The sequence below is a fragment of the Schistocerca gregaria genome, chromosome 1 (genome assembly GCF_023897955.1).
Source record: "Schistocerca gregaria isolate iqSchGreg1 chromosome 1, iqSchGreg1.2, whole genome shotgun sequence".
Lineage (NCBI taxonomy): Eukaryota > Metazoa > Arthropoda > Insecta > Orthoptera > Acrididae > Schistocerca > Schistocerca gregaria.
Window position 1 is genome coordinate 909,854,172 of NC_064920.1, and position 21,713 is coordinate 909,875,884.

Sequence of the window (21,713 nt, forward strand, 5' to 3'; positions counted from 1 at the left end):
CTTCAATTTCCATCCCGATGGATTTGAAGTTTTTTGTCTACTGTGACAAATACACTCACCTCCATTTCCTATTTGCCCATCCTTTCAATATATACTTAAATTTCTCCAAAAATCTCACTGCTATCAATTTCAGGTTTCAACCAGTTTTCTGTACCTAGTATTATGTGAGCTTAGCCGCTTTTCATGAGTGTTTCAAACTCTGGCACTTTGTTGCGAATGCTTTGGCAATTTACCATAAAGATTTTAATACTCTCACCTGTGGGAGGCTCTTCTTTTGATCTTATACTGATACTTCTGGGGTTCCTACAGCTATCGTTATGTGGATTGTATGACACCCTTGTGTGCATCCCACATTCAGTCAACTACCTGAGTAGCAGCCTCTGATGTGTGGTGAACACCTGCCTATTTAGGAGGACCCTACAGTTCTCAACCCTATGGTGCAATATCAGGAAGTGGCAGCCTAGCTTGTAACAGAAATTTTGAAGCCTCTGGTTCAGTACTCCTACTCGACTCACAAATGCACCAGCGGCCGTGACATTAGACAGTGACCAACACCTTCAACCTATTACCCGGAATCTACTCTCCTACATAAAAGGTAACAACAATTTCCTCCACCAGCTCTCCACAGTTCCTGTCCGTTTTCCACATGGTATCCTGCTCATCACTATCGATGCCACCTCTCTTTACACTAACCTCCCTAATGCCCACGGCCCTACCTCTACTGTACATTACATTTCCCAAAGCCAGATAGATTCCAAACCAACAACCTCCTTCCTAGTCACAATGACCAACTACATCCTCACCCACAATTACTTTTTCTTTGAAGGCATTACCTACTAACAAATCCTGGGTACAGCCATGGGCACCCGCATAGCACCTATGCCAACCTATTTGTGGGCCATCTACAGTAACCCTTCCTAAACATCCAAAATCTTAATGTTGACCTCCCCGTCAAAGATAGCTACATCAGTAGCTCTGTTCATATCAAACATACAAACCACCAGCAATATCTCCACTTCGACAACTGCCACCAATTCCATACCAAGAAGTCCCTTCCATACAGCCTAGCCACTCATGGTTGTCGCAACTGCAATGACGAGTGACCCCTCTTGAAATATACCAAGGGTCTCACTGAAGCCTTCACAAACTGTAATTATCCTCTCAACACTGCACAAAAACAAATACCCCATGCCTTATCTTTCCAGTCTCCCACCATCTTCCCACTGTCTGGCCACACAGGAACATTCCCCTCGTAACTCAGTACTACCCAGGACTGGAGCAACTGAATTACATTCTCTGCCAGAGTTTTGACTACCTTTCACTGTACCCTCAAATGAGAAGTGTCCTGTCCATTATCTTTCCCACAGTGGTATTCCGTCTTCCACCGAACCTACACAATATACTCGTCCATCCCTACATAACCCCTGCTCCCAACCCCTTACCTCATAGCTCATACTCCTGTAATAGACATACATGCAAGACCTGTCTCATCCATCCTCCCACCACCACCACCTACTCCAGTCTGGTCACAAACATCGCCTATCCCAATGAAACCAGTCATGTGATCAACAAGCTAAGCTGCAACCTCTATGCTGCATTCTATGTGGGCATAACAACCAATAAACTGTCTGTCTGCATGAATGGCCACCAACAAACTGTGGCCAAGAAACAAGTGTCACCTTGTTGCTGAGCACGCTGCCAAACAAGACATCCTTCATTTCAATGACTGCTTCACAGCCTGTGCCATATGGATCCTTCCCACCAAAACCATCTTTTCGGAATTGCACAGTTGGTAACTTTCCCTGCAATATATCCTATGTTCCCGTAACCTTCCTGTCCTCAACCATTGGCCTCAAGCACCCAGCCCCCTTCCATGTTCCCATTCCAGCACTACACAATCCACATTCCACCATCACACCCAGTCCTTTTACTTCTCTCGTTTTCTGCTAACCCCCCCCCCCCCCCCCTCTCCCTACCTCTTGCCAGCCCACCGTCTAACCTGCAGCACTTCACTGTCCAATGCCCCTACCCTAATATCCCTCCCCCTCCCCAGTCCAGCCTCACCTTACCCCCACCCAGTTGCCAATTCTATCATGCACTAGTGCTTCTTCTCGCAGTGTGGCCTCAGTTGCCTGAGACTACAGTTGTGTGTGAGCTGCATTTGTGTGAGTATGTATGTGTAACTGTCACCCATTTTTGACGAAGGCCTTAGTGGCCGAAAGCTATATTTATGAATATCTTTTTGTTGTGCCTATCTGCAATTCAGCATCTCCACTATATGGTGAGCGGAAACTTTCCTTTTTATAAAATTGTTACATTCCATCCTTGATTTTCCATTGTTTAATGATCCTATAAATTAAAAAAAATTACTTATTGGTATTGGTATTGTCATTGTTCACCCTTGTGTCTTTATTGAACTGTCAGTGTATAATATTGTCATTTCCTATAACATGAATTCAGTGCCAGATATTTTGTGTAAAGACTATTTGAAATACTCATGAGGACTGAAGCTGAAAGAGCTGATTAAAAACTAAGTAGGAAGTAAGGGTTGAAGAAGTCATAGCTATGGGAAAGATTATTCTAATGTTGTGCACTAATTTACCATTTTCATTTACTATGTCACATCCTGTGAAGGCATGAAATTTCTAAACAAAACTTTTTATTATGGTTTCTGAAATGAAGTATGAGCCAGCAGTAAAATTGTCAGTCTCAACTCTTGCACATTACTTTCTGTAAATGAGAGAGCCCAATTTAATGAAGTGAACACCACTTGTACATCAGATAAGATATGTAAATTTTATAGTTATTTTTAAACTTTCAAAGAGAAATGCCTTTGAAAACTGTATATAGAATAATGTTGATCAAAATTTCCTTATTTCCCTTGAGTGAAACTCCTCAGAAAGCTGTATACAGTAAACTTAATGTAATATATTTTATTTCCTCTAGTAGTACAGTGAAATGCCTATACTAGTCTCTCTATTTCATCACCAGTTCATTGCAATTTAGGATGTACGACTTTTGTTGCCTGGTAGAATGTATGCCTCTGCAGAAACAAAACAGTATTATTAGATTAAGAACTAGAATAGGTTGTACCTTTTGCACTTAGCAAAGATATACTTCCTTGAAGGTTATACTTAAGAAGCTGAATATCTGATTCTTCCATTGTAGAACGTAACTTTTATGTATTTATGTAAACTCAATTAGTATCACACAAACAATGTGGAAATGTTGAGTACCAATCTATCTGTTGTGATAGTGCCACGACATTTAACAGTGCCGCCACGACAGTACGCACAAACGGCGATAGAGGCGTTCCGCAAATCGGCTGAGCGCGGGAGCGCCACCTAGCTACAACGGCGCCGGCCGCATGTCACAGCATGGCAGTCCAATGCGAGAGACTGAGTTGTAATCATGTGATCAGCTATTGTTTCTAAGAGAGAGTGTGAATATCCACGCAATTATTGTGATTAAAGGTTATAACACTTTTTGGCGACGAGGTCGGGATATTTTCACTGTGTTGTGGATTTGCGTGTTCGTGACGGGGCAGACATGGAACAGCTTATGCAAGCACTCATTGAACAACAAACACAGCTGACGGCAGCGATTCAGGGATTGTCGACGTCGCTTACTCATCGTCTGTCTTCCTCTTCTCCGCCTCCATTCCCTCCTTACGACGAGGCCGCTGTAGACTGGGAGGATTATGAGAAGCGTTTGCGGCAACACTTCTTGGCTTTTGGCGTTGTCGACGCTCCTATGTGTAAGTCGTTATTTCTATCTTGGATTTCCCCTCGAGTCTATCAGCTGCTATCTCAGTTAGCCCTTCTGTGGGAACCCACCTCCCTGTCCTTCCAAGAAATGTGTGACTTATTGTCAGCCTGTTTTCGAAAAAACACCCACGTCGTTGCCGCCCGCGTGGCGTTCTACCGGTGTCGTAAACAGCCCCATCAATCTTACCGGGCTTGGGCGGTGGAACTACATGGTCTGAGTAGGAAATGTCAGTTTTTCACAGACACTCATCACGAGTCTTATGCTGATTCAATGGTTAGGGATGCTATTCTACGGGTTGTTCCTGATAAAGAAGTTCGGCAACGTGCCCTACAACTGCCAAACCCGTCGTTGTCGGAAGTTCTAAGCATCGTTCAATCCTTTGAAGTGTCTCACGCTGCTGGCGCGCAAATAGACGCGTGGTGTGATGTAGGCGCTGTACAGTCAACTCTCGACAAGGACAATTTGCCTGTTGCACAGGAGAACGAAGATCTGGCGGCGGTTCACTCGCGTAAACAACGTCGCGTTAGGCTGCAACGCTCGCAGTGAAACCAGCAACCACAGAAGCCGGTTCGTTCCGCGCTTCCTTCTTGCCCCCGTTGTTTCGTACAGCACGACAGGGCAGCGTGTCCAAAACGTTGGGCCAGGTGTAATTCATGTAGGAAAAAAGGCCACATTGCTTCTGTGTGTCAGTCCCATAAAGTTCCTGTCGACGAGGATGAGGCATCGGACATGGATGTTCACTGTGTGCTTTCTCAAACAAATAAGTTGTTTGCTACTGTTCGTGTTCTGAATAAAGACATCCGCATGCAAGTGGACACTGGCTCTGCAGTAACTCTCATTAATTCTCGCACGTATTTGGCGTTGGGCTCCCCTCCTTTGTCTCCAGTTACGCGAAATCTGAGGACTTATAATCAACAGAAAATTCCTATCATGGGCCAATTTGATGCTTCCACTGCCTACAAGTCTGTTGTTCGGCCCCCCACGTTTTATGTGGTGGATCATGCGGGCACTGAAAACCTGTTTGGTTACGATGCTTTCCAGTTGTTCGGGTTCTCCATTGATGATGAGGTGCACCTCATGTCTGAGGACATTCCGTATCAACAGCTGGATGGATTGTGTTCTGAATTTTCGTCCATGTTCTCTGCTGGTCTGGGTTGTGCCAAGGATTTTGCAGCCACATTACTCTTAAACCTACGGCTCGCCCTAAGTTTTTCCGGACACGCCTTATTCCGGTGGCGTTGCGTGCACCTGTCAAGGCTGAGCTAGACCGGTTAACAGCTTCAGGGATTCTCCTTCGGGTTACCTCCAGCGAATGGGCATCGCCGATCGTGGTGGTTTCTAAACCAAACAGGAGTCTGCGATTGTGTGTTGACTTTAAAGCCACTGTCAACGCTCAGAGCCTCATTGACACTTATCCTCTTCCCCGTCCTGAGGAGTTGTTTACCAAGCTCGCTGGGGGCTAGTTCTTTTCCAAACTTGACTTATCGGAGGCGTACCATCAGTTGCCGTTGGACGCTACTTCCAAGGAATTTCTCGTTATCAACACTCCTTGTGGGTTGTATCAGTACCAGCGATTACCATTTAGCGTCACTAGCACACCGGCCATTTTTCAGCGGTTTTTGGAACAGCTCACGGCTTCCGATCCCGGCTGCATAAACTATCTGGATGACATTGTTGTGACGGGAGCCTCCACTGCAGAGCACCTTCGTAATTTACGTTCACTGTTTCGGGTTTTGCATTCGGCTGGGTTGAGGTGCAATCTGGACAAGTCACAGTTCTTCCAACCCTCCATTGAGTATCTTGGTTTCCACTTGTCCCGGGAGGGTATACGTCCTCTCCGTCAGCACATTGCGGCCATTAACGCTCTACCCCGGCCGTCTACGGTCAAAGAACTTCAGGCGTTTCTAGGCAAGATTGCTTATTATCACAAATTCATTCCATCCACAGTGGCGGTAGCTTATCCTCTGCATCAGCTGTTACGCAAAAACGTCCCCTTCTGTTGGTCCAACGGGTGTGAGCAGGCTTTTGTCCGCCTGAAGGCTCATTTGCAGTTGGCGCCTTGTCTTGCCACATTCCGTCCGGGTCAGCACTTGGTTCTGGTGACTGACGCGTCACAATATCGCCTAGGGGCTGTTCTCGCCCATCGGTATGAGGATGGGTCGGAACGACCCATCGCCTATGCTTCCAAGACCCTCAACGAGGCGCAACGGCGTTACTCTCAAATCGAAAAGGAGGCGCTCGCTATCATTTATGCTCTAAAAAAGTTCAGCGTTTTTTTGTATGGTTCTAAGTTTCACCTCATCACCGACCAAAAACCACTGGTCTCTCTGTTCAGCCCCTCGGCATCACTTCCGGATAAGGCAGCTCACCGCCTGCAACATTGGGCCTTATACTTGTCTCATTTTCATTATGAGATTCACTATCGCCCCACGGCCCAGCATGTCAACGCTGATGCATTGTCGCGATTGCCGATGGGCCCTGACCCTGTTTTCGATCGTGATGAACTCCTCTGTTTCCACATTGATGAGGAAGAACGTCGTGCGGTCAAGGGCTTTCCACTTACAGGTTCGCAGGTCGCGTCGGCTACTGCGCGGGACCCAGTCCTGCGTCGGGTGATCGGTTTTGTTCAACGAGGTTGCCCGGACAGGACCAAGAGCCGGGCATCGGATCCCCTTCGCAACTACCATGCCTTGCGCCTTCGTCTGTCTGTTCGTGATGGTGTTGTTCTTCTGCCCACGGATGGCGCATCTCCACCGGTCGTGGTGCCAGCCTCTCTTCGCAAAGATGTTTTCAAACTATTAAGGAGGCCATTGGGGTATTTCTCGGACTAAGTCCCTGGCTTGCAGGCACGTTTATTGGCCCATATTGATTCGGACATCGCCCATGTGGTTGCTGCGTGTGGCCAGTGTGCTCAACAACTGGCAGCACCTCGTACAATGGCCTCTCCGTGGCCTGATCCAGCTCAGCCATGGGAACGGGTGCATGCCGACTTTGCTGGCCCCTTCCTCGGTACTTATTGGCTACTGTTGATTGACGCCTTCTCGAAGTTTCCGTTTGTTGTTAGATGTCCGTCGCCCACCACTGTGGCGACGACGCTGGCTTTGTCCAAAATCTTTGCGCTACAAGGTCTTCCATCCACGATCGTCACGGACAATGGCCCTCAGTTCTCTTCGCAGGCCTTCTGTGATTTTTGTACTGGACAAGGTATTCATCATGTTACCGCACCTCCCTTCCATCCGCAATCGAATGGGGAGGTCGAGCGCCTTGTCCGCACTTTCAAATGCCATATGAAAAAATTCCTTAGTGATTTTTCCACAGATGACGCCCTGCTGCAATTTCTGAGTTCTTATCGCTTCACGTCTCTGGGTGATCGCAGCCCTGCTGAACTCTTGCATGGCCGCCAACCGCGCACTCTACTGCACCTGCTTTACCCTCTCAGGCCTTGTACTGTGTCCCCTAGTGCGGGAAAATACTCGGTGGGCGCCGATGTGTGGGCACGAGGGTATGGATCTCGCCCTAAATAGATTCCAGGGGTGGTCAAGGCTAATCGCGGCCGCCAGCTTTGTGAAATCCGTACGGGCGACGGCACGGTTGTTCGCCATTACGACCAGATGCGCCCACGAGTGGTGGCCACGCCGGTGCCACCACCCCATCCTTCACCTCCACCAGCCCGAGACGCCAGTCCTGTCGCTGCTGCCGATCTACCATCCGTGTTGATGCAGCCGCCGTCGCTGCCGCTTCAGAGTACGTCGGAACCGGCCCCAGTCGCGACCCCGCCTTCTCCGGGACCCATCTCCCTGGAGCACACTCCCAAGTCAATGACACCTATGGATGCTGCTCCGGAGTTTTCACCCATCATCTCATCCAGGAGGCACATTCCACGCGCGAGCTTCCATCCTGGACATTTTCGACCATACTCTTTTGTCTCTGCGCGGGATCTCCTCGGGGCCTCACAAGAGGCCATGGATGTCTCCGCGCTGTCCATGTCTCCAAGGAAGTGAGTGTTTATTTTTTTCAAGGGGGGAAAAGTGTTGTGATAGTGCCACGACATTTAACAGTGCCGCCACGACAGTACGCACAAACGGCGATAGAGGTGCTCTGCAAATCGGCTGAGGGCGGGAGCGCCACCTAGCTACGAACGGCGCCGGCCGCGTGTCACGGCACGGCAGTCCAATACGAGAGACTGAGTTGTAATCATGTGATCAGCTATTGTTTCTAAGAGAGAGTGTGAATATCCACGCAATTATTGTGATTAAAGGTTATAACACTATGCTTTTCATAACATTGTCAGTATTCCATCCTGGATTTTCCATAGTTACAAAGAATGATGGTTCAAATATATGAGGCTATAACCTGGAGGACAGAACTGTATCACAAACCAAATTGTAACATTATAAGAATGACAGCTTCCTAAACCAAAGGCATGACACGAAAGAGCTAGGACTTCAGTAATCAATGGGCAAGGAGAAAAATAAGTAGAAACAGGAATGAACTTGATATGTAAGTACCCTACTGATTGCAGATATGATGTTACTATTCGTGTTGTTGTAATAGCACTCACATGGCAACTGAACATCTTTATTAACGTTTGCATAAAAATATTTGTCAATTGAATTAACATGTGGAGAAGTAGCTACATACAATTTTTCTAGCATGTACATTATTATTTTGGTATAACTGTGTTAGTACTGCCGACTTATAATATACTCAAATGTTTTTTTAAGTCTTCAATTAGCAGCTATCAGATTACACTCAAAATTATGATTAGTAAAGGACTACAGTAATTATCTCATGCTATATCGTATCACATTTACACTATGTTTGGTTAAATTTGCAATTTCGCAATGTTTTCTCTTCACTTGTTTGATATTCAAAACTTTCTAGCAAAATTTCATGTGTGTTGTATGAATTTTTAACTGTAACCTCATTTTCTCTTTCAGGAAAGAAAGTAACATTTGTTTTTAACAAACATGAAGATTCATTTTTCAGTACTAGTATTTTGCATACTCATTTGAAGATCGCTTTTGATAGTGGTGAGTATATTTAAATACATTTGCCACTCACCAAACAGAGTAATCAATATGTATGTCTTATAATGAAAAATCGAGACTCTTGGTAAGATATTTTTAATCAAAATTTTGTGAAAATTCATTGTGTAAAATTGTGCTTTATCTTTGTCATAACACAGTCAGTTAATATACTTGTTTTTATCACATATCACTTTAACAAAAAAGTTTGCATTCAAAATTTCACAAGATGAAATGTTCTACAATAAAGCTACTGAATGGCTACATTTTTTGGAGGTACTTGGTTCTTTAGAGTCACAACGTGTCATACATAATGTTGTGCCTCAAGAATTTTGGGGCAAATTCTAGAGACACTCGTATTTCTACCATCTTGAACACGTACTATTTTAAAGATGAATGTGTGAAAGTGGAACTGTGTCTACTGTGTGTACAGGACTGGCATGTATCGGGCAGTTGATTGGCACAGGCAGGTATCCGCAGCACTCACCTCAGAAGTTACATGCCCAGCACAAGGAGCAAGTGCACCGTACTCTGTGATGGTGTGCCGTCAGTCATTATTGAAAATAGTGGAAGGTTATTGAAAGAAAAAGAAAAGACACTTATCTTAATTATTCACTTAATTTTGTGAAGTCCAGATGGTGCACAAACTAGAACTTTGAAAGATTTATAGTACTGTATTTGTGGTAAAGAATATGTAATAGTATCTAACAGGCCGGAAATTTTTGAACTTACGAGAAATAATTCCTGTATGTGAAAACTGTTATATGTTGGGAAAATATAGTGTGATTGAGTTCAAAGTATCTTGAGTGTACGGAGTTATTTTAAGAGTAGAGAAAATTTTTCCAAAACAGCATCTTATCTTTGGAGAAGAAGTGTGGCAGACCATTGCAGCCGGCTATCCTGAAAAGAAGATCAGCAAAACAACTTCACGTAAGTTCAATGATCAAGGGAGTAGTGTGTCTCTTGCACAACAACACCACACTGTTCCCTCTAAGCACCAGAAACTGTCAGAATTAGCCATGCAGGACCTTCTGTGAGGGAGGTAATAGCAACAATCCTAGGTAGATTTTCTTTTTCCAGATCAATGCTGGTCTGTCTCCTTATGAATCGTCAGACCTATTTTTGGTAATACTCATACAATTTGTGATTTTGGCAGTGGAGCTTGGTTGACCATTGCATTTATCCATTATTACTATTTATTTATCCTTTCTGATAATTATGAGAACATTCAGTATGCTTTTTATGCAAGAATAAGTGCACTATGAAAGCCTGTCATCCTGACACCATTTATCCTGAGTTTAATTAAAAATAAATAAAGTCATACATTTTGTAACGCAAAAATAATTTGAATGAAATAAATCATTGCATGAATACAAATTCAGTAGATGACTTTGTAATATACTGAGAACATTTGTTTGGATCTAAATTTTCTAATAAATTTCTTTGGTATAACATTATCTTTGAACTGATGACCATGCCAAAACAGCACACTTATGTCAGTCAGTTTTCTGCCATACATGAAATTGATTTTCTGTGGTTGAAGGAGTCAGACATATTTAACTCAGAATGCTCCGAGTTGTAACAGTCAAAAGTTTTTTGAGAGTGAAGATAATTTTTTGTGGCTATTCTGTTTGTGGATCAACACAATGAACCATTGAGATAACAACAATAAATGTATTTCAGTCATATTAATTGAAAAACCCAGACCATAATATTAGAAAGTATGTATTAATTGTCTCAGCCCCTGGAAAGTAGCAGCCGTCCACAAGGTAAGCAGAGATTTAGTTTTTTATGTACATGCCACTCAATGGGCTATTTTCATGCCACAAAACATCATTCATTTACTAAAGTTACACACTACATATTTTGTCTATTATTGTAAACAATACAGTTGTGCAGGATAATTGTAAGTTCCATGTAGCATTTCAGGCACGAAGTCTGGGTAAGTTTCGAGACATATCACACAAAATAAGATCTTTGGTCTGTATTGACTGCACCTGCTTGAGCTGGAAGGCAGTTGAATTGCTTTGCAGACTCCTCTAGCTGTTTGTGGCTTGCGCTGCAGTGCACTGTAATTTATTGTACAAGAGATGGCACCAGTCATAAAGAAAAAAATCAGGAACTACATTTTCTGCCCATCTTATGTGTCTTATGTCTGTCGTAAATTGACCAATGAACTCTAGTTGGTGAAATTGTTTGGGGAACAACCCACCTTGAGTTTCTTAAAACCAGGCATAATTGGTTTATGATACATGTAGACCACAAATGGTCTGCCCTCTTTATAAGGGCCGAAGTGCTGCACAGTTTCATAGATGGTCAGTGACTCCAAGATATGCACTCCAGCTGGTGTGCGCTTCTGACAGTTTCCAGGAGGAAAAATCTAAAAGTTTCCACGCTATTCAACACTTAGATGCATGGCTGTGCCAGTAGCCTGCTTGCTAGCATCTATCACTACTGCTAATGGCACATTGTAGGCTGGGTGAAACAAGAGAACTGCTTCTTGAAAGCTGTATTTTACCTTTTCAAAGGCATGTCTGGTATCTGCTGTAGAAGACATTGGCACACTGTATTCTGCTTCTGGCAGATGTCAGCGTTAGAAGTTAATGACTGCTAAGAATCTTCTTCCCTGCTGAAAAGCAGTTGGATGTGGAATATTTTTAATGACCTCTATCTTCTCCTTGCATGGACAGATACTTGCCATAGAAACCGTATGACCAAGGAATGTTTAGGGACCGATGACCTCGCTCTTTGGTCCCTTCTCCTGCCTTATTTTAAACCATCCAAGCCACCATGGAATGTTAAGTACTTTTGGCGCAAAACATATTTTGTTTTATTTACTATCAAACTGTAATTTTATATCCTGCTGAATGTGTTTCTCATGTAGTGCTGTTGTCTGGGAAGATGGCAAAATATCATTTAGATAAAAAAAGAAAAAAAAAACCTCAAGTCTCCATAGTGCTTCATCTACAAAATCCTGCCTGGTGACATTTTTTGGACCAAACGGCATTTGTAAAAAAGACCAAAAGGTATTACACTGCAGGCCTTGGGATGTCTCCTCCTGGCACAGGAATCTGGTTATATGCTTTTTTACAGTCAGTCATGCTAAAAACTGTAGCTGTGGCTAACACATTTGTGAAATTTGTTACATTAGGGACTGGGTAGCAGTCAGGGGTAGTATGTGTGTTCAGTGTGTGGTAATCTCAGCAGGGCCTCCAGGTGCCATCTTTATTCTTCATTAGATATAATGGTGATGTCAGTGATGCCCATGGGCTATCAAATCTGTGTAAGATATGTGTTTGTAATGTTTCTTCAAATTCTGCTTTTGCCATGAAAAAACAGCCAGGTGCCAATATCCATGGCTGTTGACGGACTGATTGGCCAGGTTTTGTCTTAAAATGGTTCACCATATTATGCAATACTTTACCAATGTGGCTGATAACTTCCTGTCGGGCCTTTGGTATAACATAATTATAGGGTGAGGTGGTGGCATTTGTAGCACTTTTGCCTATTCTCTTGTGGCCACCTCACAGCCTATCTTGATCTGTGCTGTATGGTGGCTTATTCCCAGTTCTTAGTGATGAATGAAATCCACTCCCCATATTAGCTCAATAACATTTGCTAGAACAGATGTGTACTGGAACTTTCAACTGAAACCCAAGTCAATAGTTACTTCATGTTCACCATCTGTGTAATGAGTGAGCTGTTGGTTGCATTAGGGTGGAGAGATGCATCCCCTGGTGCAACTTGGTTCTGACTGTATGGTAGTGTACTTACACCTCAACCCAAGTTGATGAGGAAGCAACAGTTTACATGCCTGTCCATCATATACAAACGGTATGAAAATGTAAACAAACATGCTCGATTTGCTGCTTGTGTGGCTGTAGTCTTGATTTATTACTGCTATGTGCTGTGTTTAGGTTAATTTTGGTTACATCACTGACAGTGCTTCCAGGACTAGTGATTGTTCCCTCATTTATGAGTTGGTGCTTTCAGGGAACAGCATGGCCTGCCGCAACTACTACAGGCTACTGAGGCCATTTGGGAGTGCGCACGAAGATACGCACCTGCCGGCCTGACCACCAAGGTGCCTGTGGTCCCAGCACACTGAAGAACATTTCTCGTTGGCCGGGGTGACCAAGCGGTTGTAGGCACAACACTCTGGAACCACGCGACCGCTACGGTCACAGGTTCGAATCCTGCCTCGGGCATGGATGTAAGTGCTGTATTTTGGTTACTTAGGTTTAAGTAGTTCCAGGTTCTAGGGGACTGATGACCTCAGAAGTTAAGTCTGATAGTGCTCAGAGCCATTTGAACGGTAACATTTCTCTTGTGCCATTTGGCCAACCACTTTGTTCTGCCAAAAGAACGAGTGATTGTCTACTTTACCTTGTGCTGATCCGTTTGTTTACTGTCAGTGCCAAAAACTACTTCTGAAGTGTGTCCATTTCACTTTGCTTTGAAGCTGTTCATTAATATTCAGTTACTGCTCATATCATATAGCACCAGTCTTACCTGAGCTGATGTAGTTAGTTGCTCGTATTACTGCTGAAATATTTGCCCGTTCTATCATAGCGTGAACTTTGTCTGCTACTGATAACAAAGACTTAATATCACCTTCCTCACACATTTCCGTGGAAGTCTTTACTGGTAATGGTAACAGTGTTAGCCAAACATGACATAGCATTGCACCCAACATTTCTCCTTTTTAAACTATGTTTCTAAGGTGGTGCCAGTAGTGCTTCCTAGGGGGCACCAGAATTATGATGGTATTCCATCACTGATACATTCAAAGTGGAATAACAGTCACATGCATTGGTCCACTGATTTACACACACAGCCGACTAAGGCGTCCCTCAAATGGAGATATTGTTATTGTGATGACGACTTTAATGTAATGTCTGAAACCATTATAACTACTCGGGCACCTAATTGTTAACTGCAACAAATAATTTTATGTGATCACTAGTAAGAGCATTTTGTGCAACCCCACGTCTAACATTGCAATCCACAGTTCTGGTTTCTGTGGTAGGAATTTCAAAATTTGCTATTTGATTTGCAATGTGGAAACTGCTGATTTTGGTGGGTGAATTGCTTGTTATATTTACAGTCTGTCTCCTGCTTCTGGCAATAAAATATTGCATGTTTCAGTTTGAGTTTGGATATCACTAATATGCTTTTGCAGATCTTATTGTAGTCATAAAAATTGTTTTTCCATTTGAACCCCTCTGAAGTCATGATGCAAAGTCACTGTTAGAATTTACAATGATTGGGGTTTTGTGTTCCTTTGTATTTGGGGGATCACCAATTTATAGGATTCTTCCATATTACAAGGGGTAATACACAAATCACCCAATAAACTGACTATATTCTTATGATTATGAAAAGATACTTTGACAGTGGAAAGTAAACAAGGAACTACTACACAAAAACCAACAAAGAGAAAACATGACATCAGCATAGGTAGGTTGGTACATCAAAGACCAACATATATGTTTTGGGTAATGATTAAAATTGTATATTCCTTGTTTCAGGTTAGCATGGAGAACTTGACAGAATTTTTTTCTATCACTGCCATCACAGTGATATATCCAACAGCTTCCCTGTTTTGGAATTTATGAGCACTGCGATGAAAACGGGGTGAAGCATTATCTTGTTAGAAGATGAAATATCAGTTTCTAAATGTGTCCTGTCCAGATATGTCTACTTAAATAGTTTATTCTGTCAAGAAGAAGGGGCTATGAACTTTAAACTACAAGATTTCACAGGGCATAGTAAATTTTGGCAGGTTGTGGACTTGCAACAGTGTAGTACAGGGATTTTCTGTGTCTCATATTCACACATATTATTTGTTCATGGCTTTTTCACAAAAAATCTCTTTTCTCACTAATTACAAGTTTTTCACAAAAAAACAATCTTTCTCTTATGCTGTTCTGTAAGACCTCCCAAATGTTTGATTATTGTATGTTCATCAGCTTCTGTAGAATGATCATTCACACATACTCAGTTGTTCCTTCAGTGCTGTCAACTGGCTCACTGGTTTACTATTGGTATATGCAACTTGTTGCTAACATTGCTGAATGAAATTAGCACTTGATGCATCTTTACGAGACTTTATCATTGCACTGTTGTAACAGACAAAGGCAAACATGAGCTTTTCAAGTGCTTCCTAACTTCTGTAATAAAATAAAAGGTACGAAGTATTCCTGTATGACTGCAAAGTTCTGAGATATTATTCAAAAAGTTGCTACAGTACACTGCTGAAACCATGTTAATCACATATGACCACCCTGCACATACTGATCACATGAACCTACAGAAAATGATGTAAGCATCTACTTTTCATCATGGTGCCCATCTGAAACCTAAATTTTGGTGCAATTAGTTAAAGCAGCGTTTTATGACAGCTTGAGCACTAAATAAATCTGGTAAAATATTTTTACCAAAATCTTGATTAAATCAGTGTTCTTCAATGTATGTAGCTCTTGTATCATAAAGTACTATTCATGGTAAAACAAAACAAATAAAAATAAATTTGAAAACGCTTCTGATTTATTTTTTTGCAAGTCATAGTCCAATTTCTTCATGAAACACTGAAAAACATTAATACACATACTGCCTTCCAGCAAAAACTTTTCGCTTTTGCAGGCTAAAGTCAATCTTCTGTCTCTATTCCCAAAAACCATTCATTTGCAAACAAAATACATTTCATGGCTGAATGTTATTAATTTGTGGTATGAAAGGCTGTCACTGTAGTACTTACAAAACATTTCATTATTACTGAGAGCCCCATATCCTGCAACTACGTAATACACAGTCTCTCAGGAATTATTACTGTTACATACTAGTCTCTGCCAACCATGTGGGTTTCTTTTGGTCTGTCAATTCTATAGATGCATTCAGCCACAGAAAAATAACCCAGATACTCCACTGTGTCAGGCTCTGTGTCTATGTGGTAGTGTCCACCTTCTCCATGGTGACTGAAGCTATGAAAATGTTGCACTCGTAAATCTAAACCCTGGAAAAAAATACACATATTAACATATTATAAAAAAACTCCCTCTCTCTCTCTCTCTCTCTCTCTCTCCCTCTCTCTCTCTCTCTCTCTCTCTGCTCAAAAAATGTTTTGCACTGTCATTATACACTCCTGGAAATTGAAATAAGAACACCGTGAATTCATTGTCCCAGGAAGGGGAAACTTTATTGACACATTCCTGGGGTCAGATACATCACATGATCACACTGACAGAACCACAGGCACATGGACACAGGCAACAGAGCATGCACAATGTCGGCACTAGTACAGTGCATATCCACCTTTCGCAGCAATGCAGGCTGCTATTCTCCCATGGAGACGATCGTAGAGATGCTGGATGTAGTCCTGTGGAACGGCTTGCCATGCCATTTCCACCTGGCGCCTCAGTTGGACCAGCGTTCGTGCTGGACGTGCAGACCGCGTGAGACGACGCTTCATCCAGTCCCAAACATGCTCAATGGGGGACAGATCCGGAGATCTTGCTGGCCAGGGTAGTTGACTTACACCTTCTAGAGCACGTTGGGTGGCACGGGATGCATGCGGACGTGCATTGTCCTGTTGGAACAGCAAGTTCCCTTGCCGGTCTAGGAATGGTAGAACGATTGGTTCGATGACGGTTTGGATGTACCGAGCACTATTCAGTGTCCCCTCGACGATCACCAGAGGTGTACGGCCAGTGTACGAGATCGCTCCCCACACCATAATGCCGGGTGTTGGCCCTGTGTGCCTCGGTCATATGCAGGCCTGATTGTGGCGCTCACCTGCACGGCGCCAAACACGCATACGACCATCATTGGCACCAAGGCAGAAGCGACTCTCATCGCTGAAGACGACACGTCTCCATTCGTCCCTCCATTCACACCTGTCGCGACACCACTGGACGCGGTCTGCACGATGTTGGGGCGTGAGCGGAAGATGGCCTAACGGTGTGCGGGACCGTAGCCCAGCTTCATGGAGACGGTTGCGAATGGTCCTCGCCAATACCCCAGGAGCAACAGAGTACCTAATTTGCTGGGAAGTGGCGGTGCGGTCCCCTACGGCACTGCGTAGGATCCTACGGTCTTGGCGTGCATCGGTGCGTCGCTGCGGTCCGATCCCAGGTCGACGGGCACGTGCACCTTCCGCTGACCACTGGCGACAACATTGATGTACTGTGGAGACCTCACGCCCCACGTGTTGAGCAATTCGGCGGTACGTCCACCCGGCCTCCCGCATGCCCACTATACGCCCTCGCTCAAAGTCCGTGAACTGCACATACGGTTCGTGTCCACGCTGTCGCGGCATGCTACCAGTGTTAAAGACTGCGATGGAGCTCCGTATGCCACGGCACACTGGCTGACACTGACGGCGGCGGTGCACAAATGCTGCGCAGCTAGGGCCATTCGACGGCCAACACCACGGTTCCTGGTGTGTCCGCTGTGCCATGCGTGTGATCATTGCTTGTACAGCCCCCTCGCAGTGTCCGGAGCAAGTATGGTGGGTCTGACACACAGGTGTCAATGTGTTCTTTTTTCCATTTCCAGGAGTGTATATTGTATAGCTTTTTTCAGTGGACATCTCACTGACCTATATAATGAAGTAGAAGTAAACCTGAATTCTTAGTACAGTTCAGTAGCAAAAAAATGTGTCTCCAACTATGGATGGGACAACGTGGATTATGAACAATATTTATATCTCTACATGCCCTGAAGGTTCATGTCAAGCTGAGACCATACACGCATCATTACTTTATTGCAAGAAGGGTTATCAGACTGGGAAGCTGGCAGCTGAATTGGCGTACACCACAGTAACATCATTTGAACATACAACCATTACTGTCAGACATAAAATGTTAAAATACCTGTCTCGCACAGGTTGCCCATTGGCAACAACACCATGGCATCAGGTACTCTTCACTGAAGAGTGAAAGGTTTATCTAATGCTAGACAATTATCATAGAAGAGTGCAAACGTACCAATGCCTACCTCAAGCACAATGCCCTCAGAGTTTAGCAGAGGGGGGGGAGGGGTGTCAGTCATATTTTGACTTGGTACACTGGATGCCTCGCATCAATATGGCAAGTAATTTGAGCAGCTGTGCGCAGTTGGGACAGGACAGTTCATCATCCAGGGGACAAGAATCAACCAAATGAAATGGCCTATGGTCTCTGCTGACACAAATACTCGATTGATAATGTTTGAGACCAGTTTAAACTTGCAGTCTGTCATCACAGAAACACCACTCATAAACTTGATGATGAACTCAGGAGGGCCACCAATGAAGAGTGCAAGAGGCTGAAACAGTGACATCTCAGCCTTCTTTTCAATCTCTTGCTGCCCTTGAATCTCAGTCCAAACATGTTCGCAGATATGCATCTGGTGAAAAAATATTTTGAGAGGAGTTTATACAATCTTACAATATCCTCTCTATAATAGAATTTGAATGTCACTAGAGAATTGTGATATTTCTGTTTAAATGATAAAATGTTACTCATATAAAAACTTAGTACTACAGTCAATTTTGTGGAAGTTGCATCATCATGAAGGGAATAAATGACATGGGACTGAAAGCAGGACTGACAAAAAATAGCTAGAAATTTGAACTGAAGAATAGTTGCATCTTCTGAATAGTCATGTTAGTTGTATCTACGAGATGTTTAGAGGAGTGCTGAAGGTAGTGTATCAATGACACCAAGTGGTAACTGTTGCAAGTGAAACTGCTATGCAAGCCAGGGAACTCAACAAATTCACATTATTAAAACTTCTTAATAATAAATAGCTGGTCAATATTAATCTGACTATTGTATTATAAAATAACAGTTCACAATAATCATATTGCTACTGCAGTGATGAATACGTGTGCAAGAAGTAATAAAAAAGGGACAAGTCTTAACAATGTATCACAGTCACATGACAATGGACAGCTGATCCTTGTGGTACTTATGGGAATTTCTACTCATCTGTTGGTACAATGTTTGGAAAATTTGGCAAGTATGCCACTATCTGCCAGAACAATTGGATGGCTCGTGCTAGTTGAACTACGAGCACTTATTCACTTATGAAGTATATACTTGACGTGACACTGAAGATGCTACTAGCTACAGTGAACCCATTAAAGCACACAACTTCCATCCCAATACTTTGTCGAAAAATCTTGCCAAGAACCCATTCAACTTACAGTCCTACATGTAATCACTAAGTCAGTTGAAGGCTTCTATACAGTTACCCATTGACTACTTTGCTGTGGCAATAAAAGACGCCAAAAGGAAAGCCGTAATTTTAAATTTCACATTTATGAAATTATTCACCTACATCTATATAATGCAAACCATCATGAGGTGCATGGCAGAGGATACATTCCATTGTACCAGTTATTGGTGTTTCTTCCTGCCCATTCATGTATGGAGCATGGGAAGAATGATTGTTCCAATGCCTCTATGTGTGCAGTAATTATTCTAATCTTATCTTCACGATCCCAATGTGACTGATACATAGCAGGTTGTAGTACTTTCCACAGTCATCATTTAAAGGCAGTTCTTGAAACTTTGTTTATGGACTTTCTTGGGATAGTTTACGTCTGTCTTGAAGAGTCTTCCAGTTTCGTTCCTTCAGTATGGATTAAACAAACTTGTGACATTTGTGCTGCCCTGTTCTGTGTACATTAAATATCCCCTGTTAGGCTTACCTGGTATGGATCCCACACACTTAAGTAATGTTCTAGAAACGGTAACAATTTGATTTGGCAAATTCCATGTGTGACTCATTGATATTATAGTCATAGGATACTACTTTTTTTCGTTTTGTAAAGGACAAAATGTTACATTTCTGAACATTTAAAGCAAGTTGCCAGTCTCTCTACTACTTTGAAATCTTATAAAGATCTGATTGAACATTTATACAGCTTCTTTCTGATATTACTTCATTACAGGTAACTACATCATTTGCAAAAAGCCTGGTTTTACTATTAAAACTGTCTGCTAGGTCATGAACAGCGAGGGCCACAACACACTTCCCTAGGGCACACACAAAGTTTCTTGTACATTTGATGATGGCTCTTCATCCAAAAAACCATGTTGCATCCTCCCTTCCAAAAAGTCACAAATTTCACTTGACGCCACATATGATTGTATTTTTGACAATAAGGATAGGTGTGGTACTGAGTCAAATGCTTTTCAGATATCAAGAAATATAGCATGTAGCTAACTGCCTTGATCCAAAGCTACGTGAGAAAGTGCGAGTTGGGTTTCACATGATTGATGTTTTCAAAATCCATACTGGTTGGCATTGAGGAGGTCATTCTGTTCAAGGCACCTCAGAATGTTTGAGTTCAGTATATGTTCTAAGATTCTGCAACAAATCAGTGTCAAGGATATTGGATAGTAGTTTTTTGGTTCACTTCTACTACCCTTCTTGTAGACAGGTGTGACCTGCACTTTTTTCCAAGAATTGGCAGCATTTTTCATTTGAGGGATCTATGATAGATTATAGTGACAAGGATAAGGATAATACAGAAATGCAGTTGTCTAACCACTGCACAGTCTCATGTATGGAGGACATTGTATGAGGCATCCTTTATGTAGAGAAGCAAGTAATAGAGTTGAATGCAAATAAGTCACCGGTCCAGATGGAATCCCAATTTATTTTTACAGAGAGTACTGTACAGCATTGTGACTGCAAGTCCCAAAAGACAGGTAAATAAAACAGTAAAGAAATGGACATGCAACATTACTGACCAATATCCTTAACATTGGACTACTGCAGACTTCTTGAGTGTATCTTAATCAAACATTATTACATTCCATTCTACACTGAGCTTATCCTAAGTTTCAAAAAGCTTCTGTCCACAAATCAGCATAGATTTAAAAGGTGTTGTTCATGCAAAACTCAGCTTGTCCTTTTCTCACATGATATTTTGTGAACGATGGATGAAGGACTACAGGCGTGCTCTATACTCCTAGATTTTCAGAAAGTGTTTGACACAGTGCCCCATTGCAGACTGTTAATGGAGGTCTGAACATATAAAACAGATTCCCAGATATGTGAGTGGCGTGAACATTTTTTAAATAATAGATCCAAATGGATAGGTTAAAGTTAGATATAGTGGGAATTAGTAAAGTTTGGAGGCAGGAGGAACAAGACGTATGGTCAGGTGAATACATGGTTATAAACACAAGATCAAATAGGGGTAGGTTTAATAATGAATTAAAAAAAAAAAAAAAAAAAAAAAAAATAGGAGTGCGGGTAAGCTACTGCAAACAGCATAGTGAACGCATTATTGTGGCCAAGATAGACACGAAGCCCACCCCTACTACAGTAGCACAAGTTTATATGCCAACTAGCTCCGCAGATGATGAGGAGATTGAAGAAATGTATGATGCGATACAATAAATTATTCGGGTGGTGGAGAGAGATGGAAATTTAATAGTCATGGAGGACTGAAATTTGATAGTAGCAAAAGGAAGAGAAGGAAAAGCGATAGGTGATTATGGATTGGCGGTAAGGGATGAAACAAGAAGTCGCCTGGTAGAATTTTACACAGAGCATAACTTAATCATAGATAACACTTGGTTTAAGAATCATGAAAGAAGGTTGTATTGTGGAACAGGCCTGGAGGCACTGAAAAGATTCTGATAGATTATATAATGGTAAGACAGAGATTTAGGAATGGGGTTTTGAATTGTAAGACATTTCCAGGGGCAGATGTGAACTCTGACCACAATTTATTGGTAGTGAACTGTACATTAAAACTGAAGGAAATGCAGAAAGGTAGGAATTTAAGGAGATGGGACCTGAATAAGCTGAAAGACCCAGAGGTTGAAGAGAGTTTCATAGAGAGCATTAGAGCACAAGATACAAGAACAGGAGAAAGAAATACAGTAGAAGATGAATGGGTAGCTTTGAGAGATG

At 42.7% G+C, this 21,713-nt stretch overlaps 1 protein-coding gene across 5 annotated transcripts in view; it reads right to left on the reverse strand.

The window, feature by feature from the left end:
- Positions 1-15,322: 15,322 nt before the first annotated feature.
- The window catches only part of LOC126274965 (ester hydrolase C11orf54 homolog), a 110,054-nt gene continuing 103,663 nt past the window's right edge, over positions 15,323-21,713 (reverse strand). For all 5 annotated transcript variants that reach the window (XM_049977161.1, XM_049977158.1, XM_049977157.1 and 2 more), the window contains exon 8: positions 15,323-15,810. In XM_049977161.1, the coding sequence (XP_049833118.1) occupies positions 15,637-15,810 (174 nt within the window). In that variant the 3' untranslated portion in view covers positions 15,323-15,636. The remainder of the gene's footprint in view (positions 15,811-21,713) is intronic.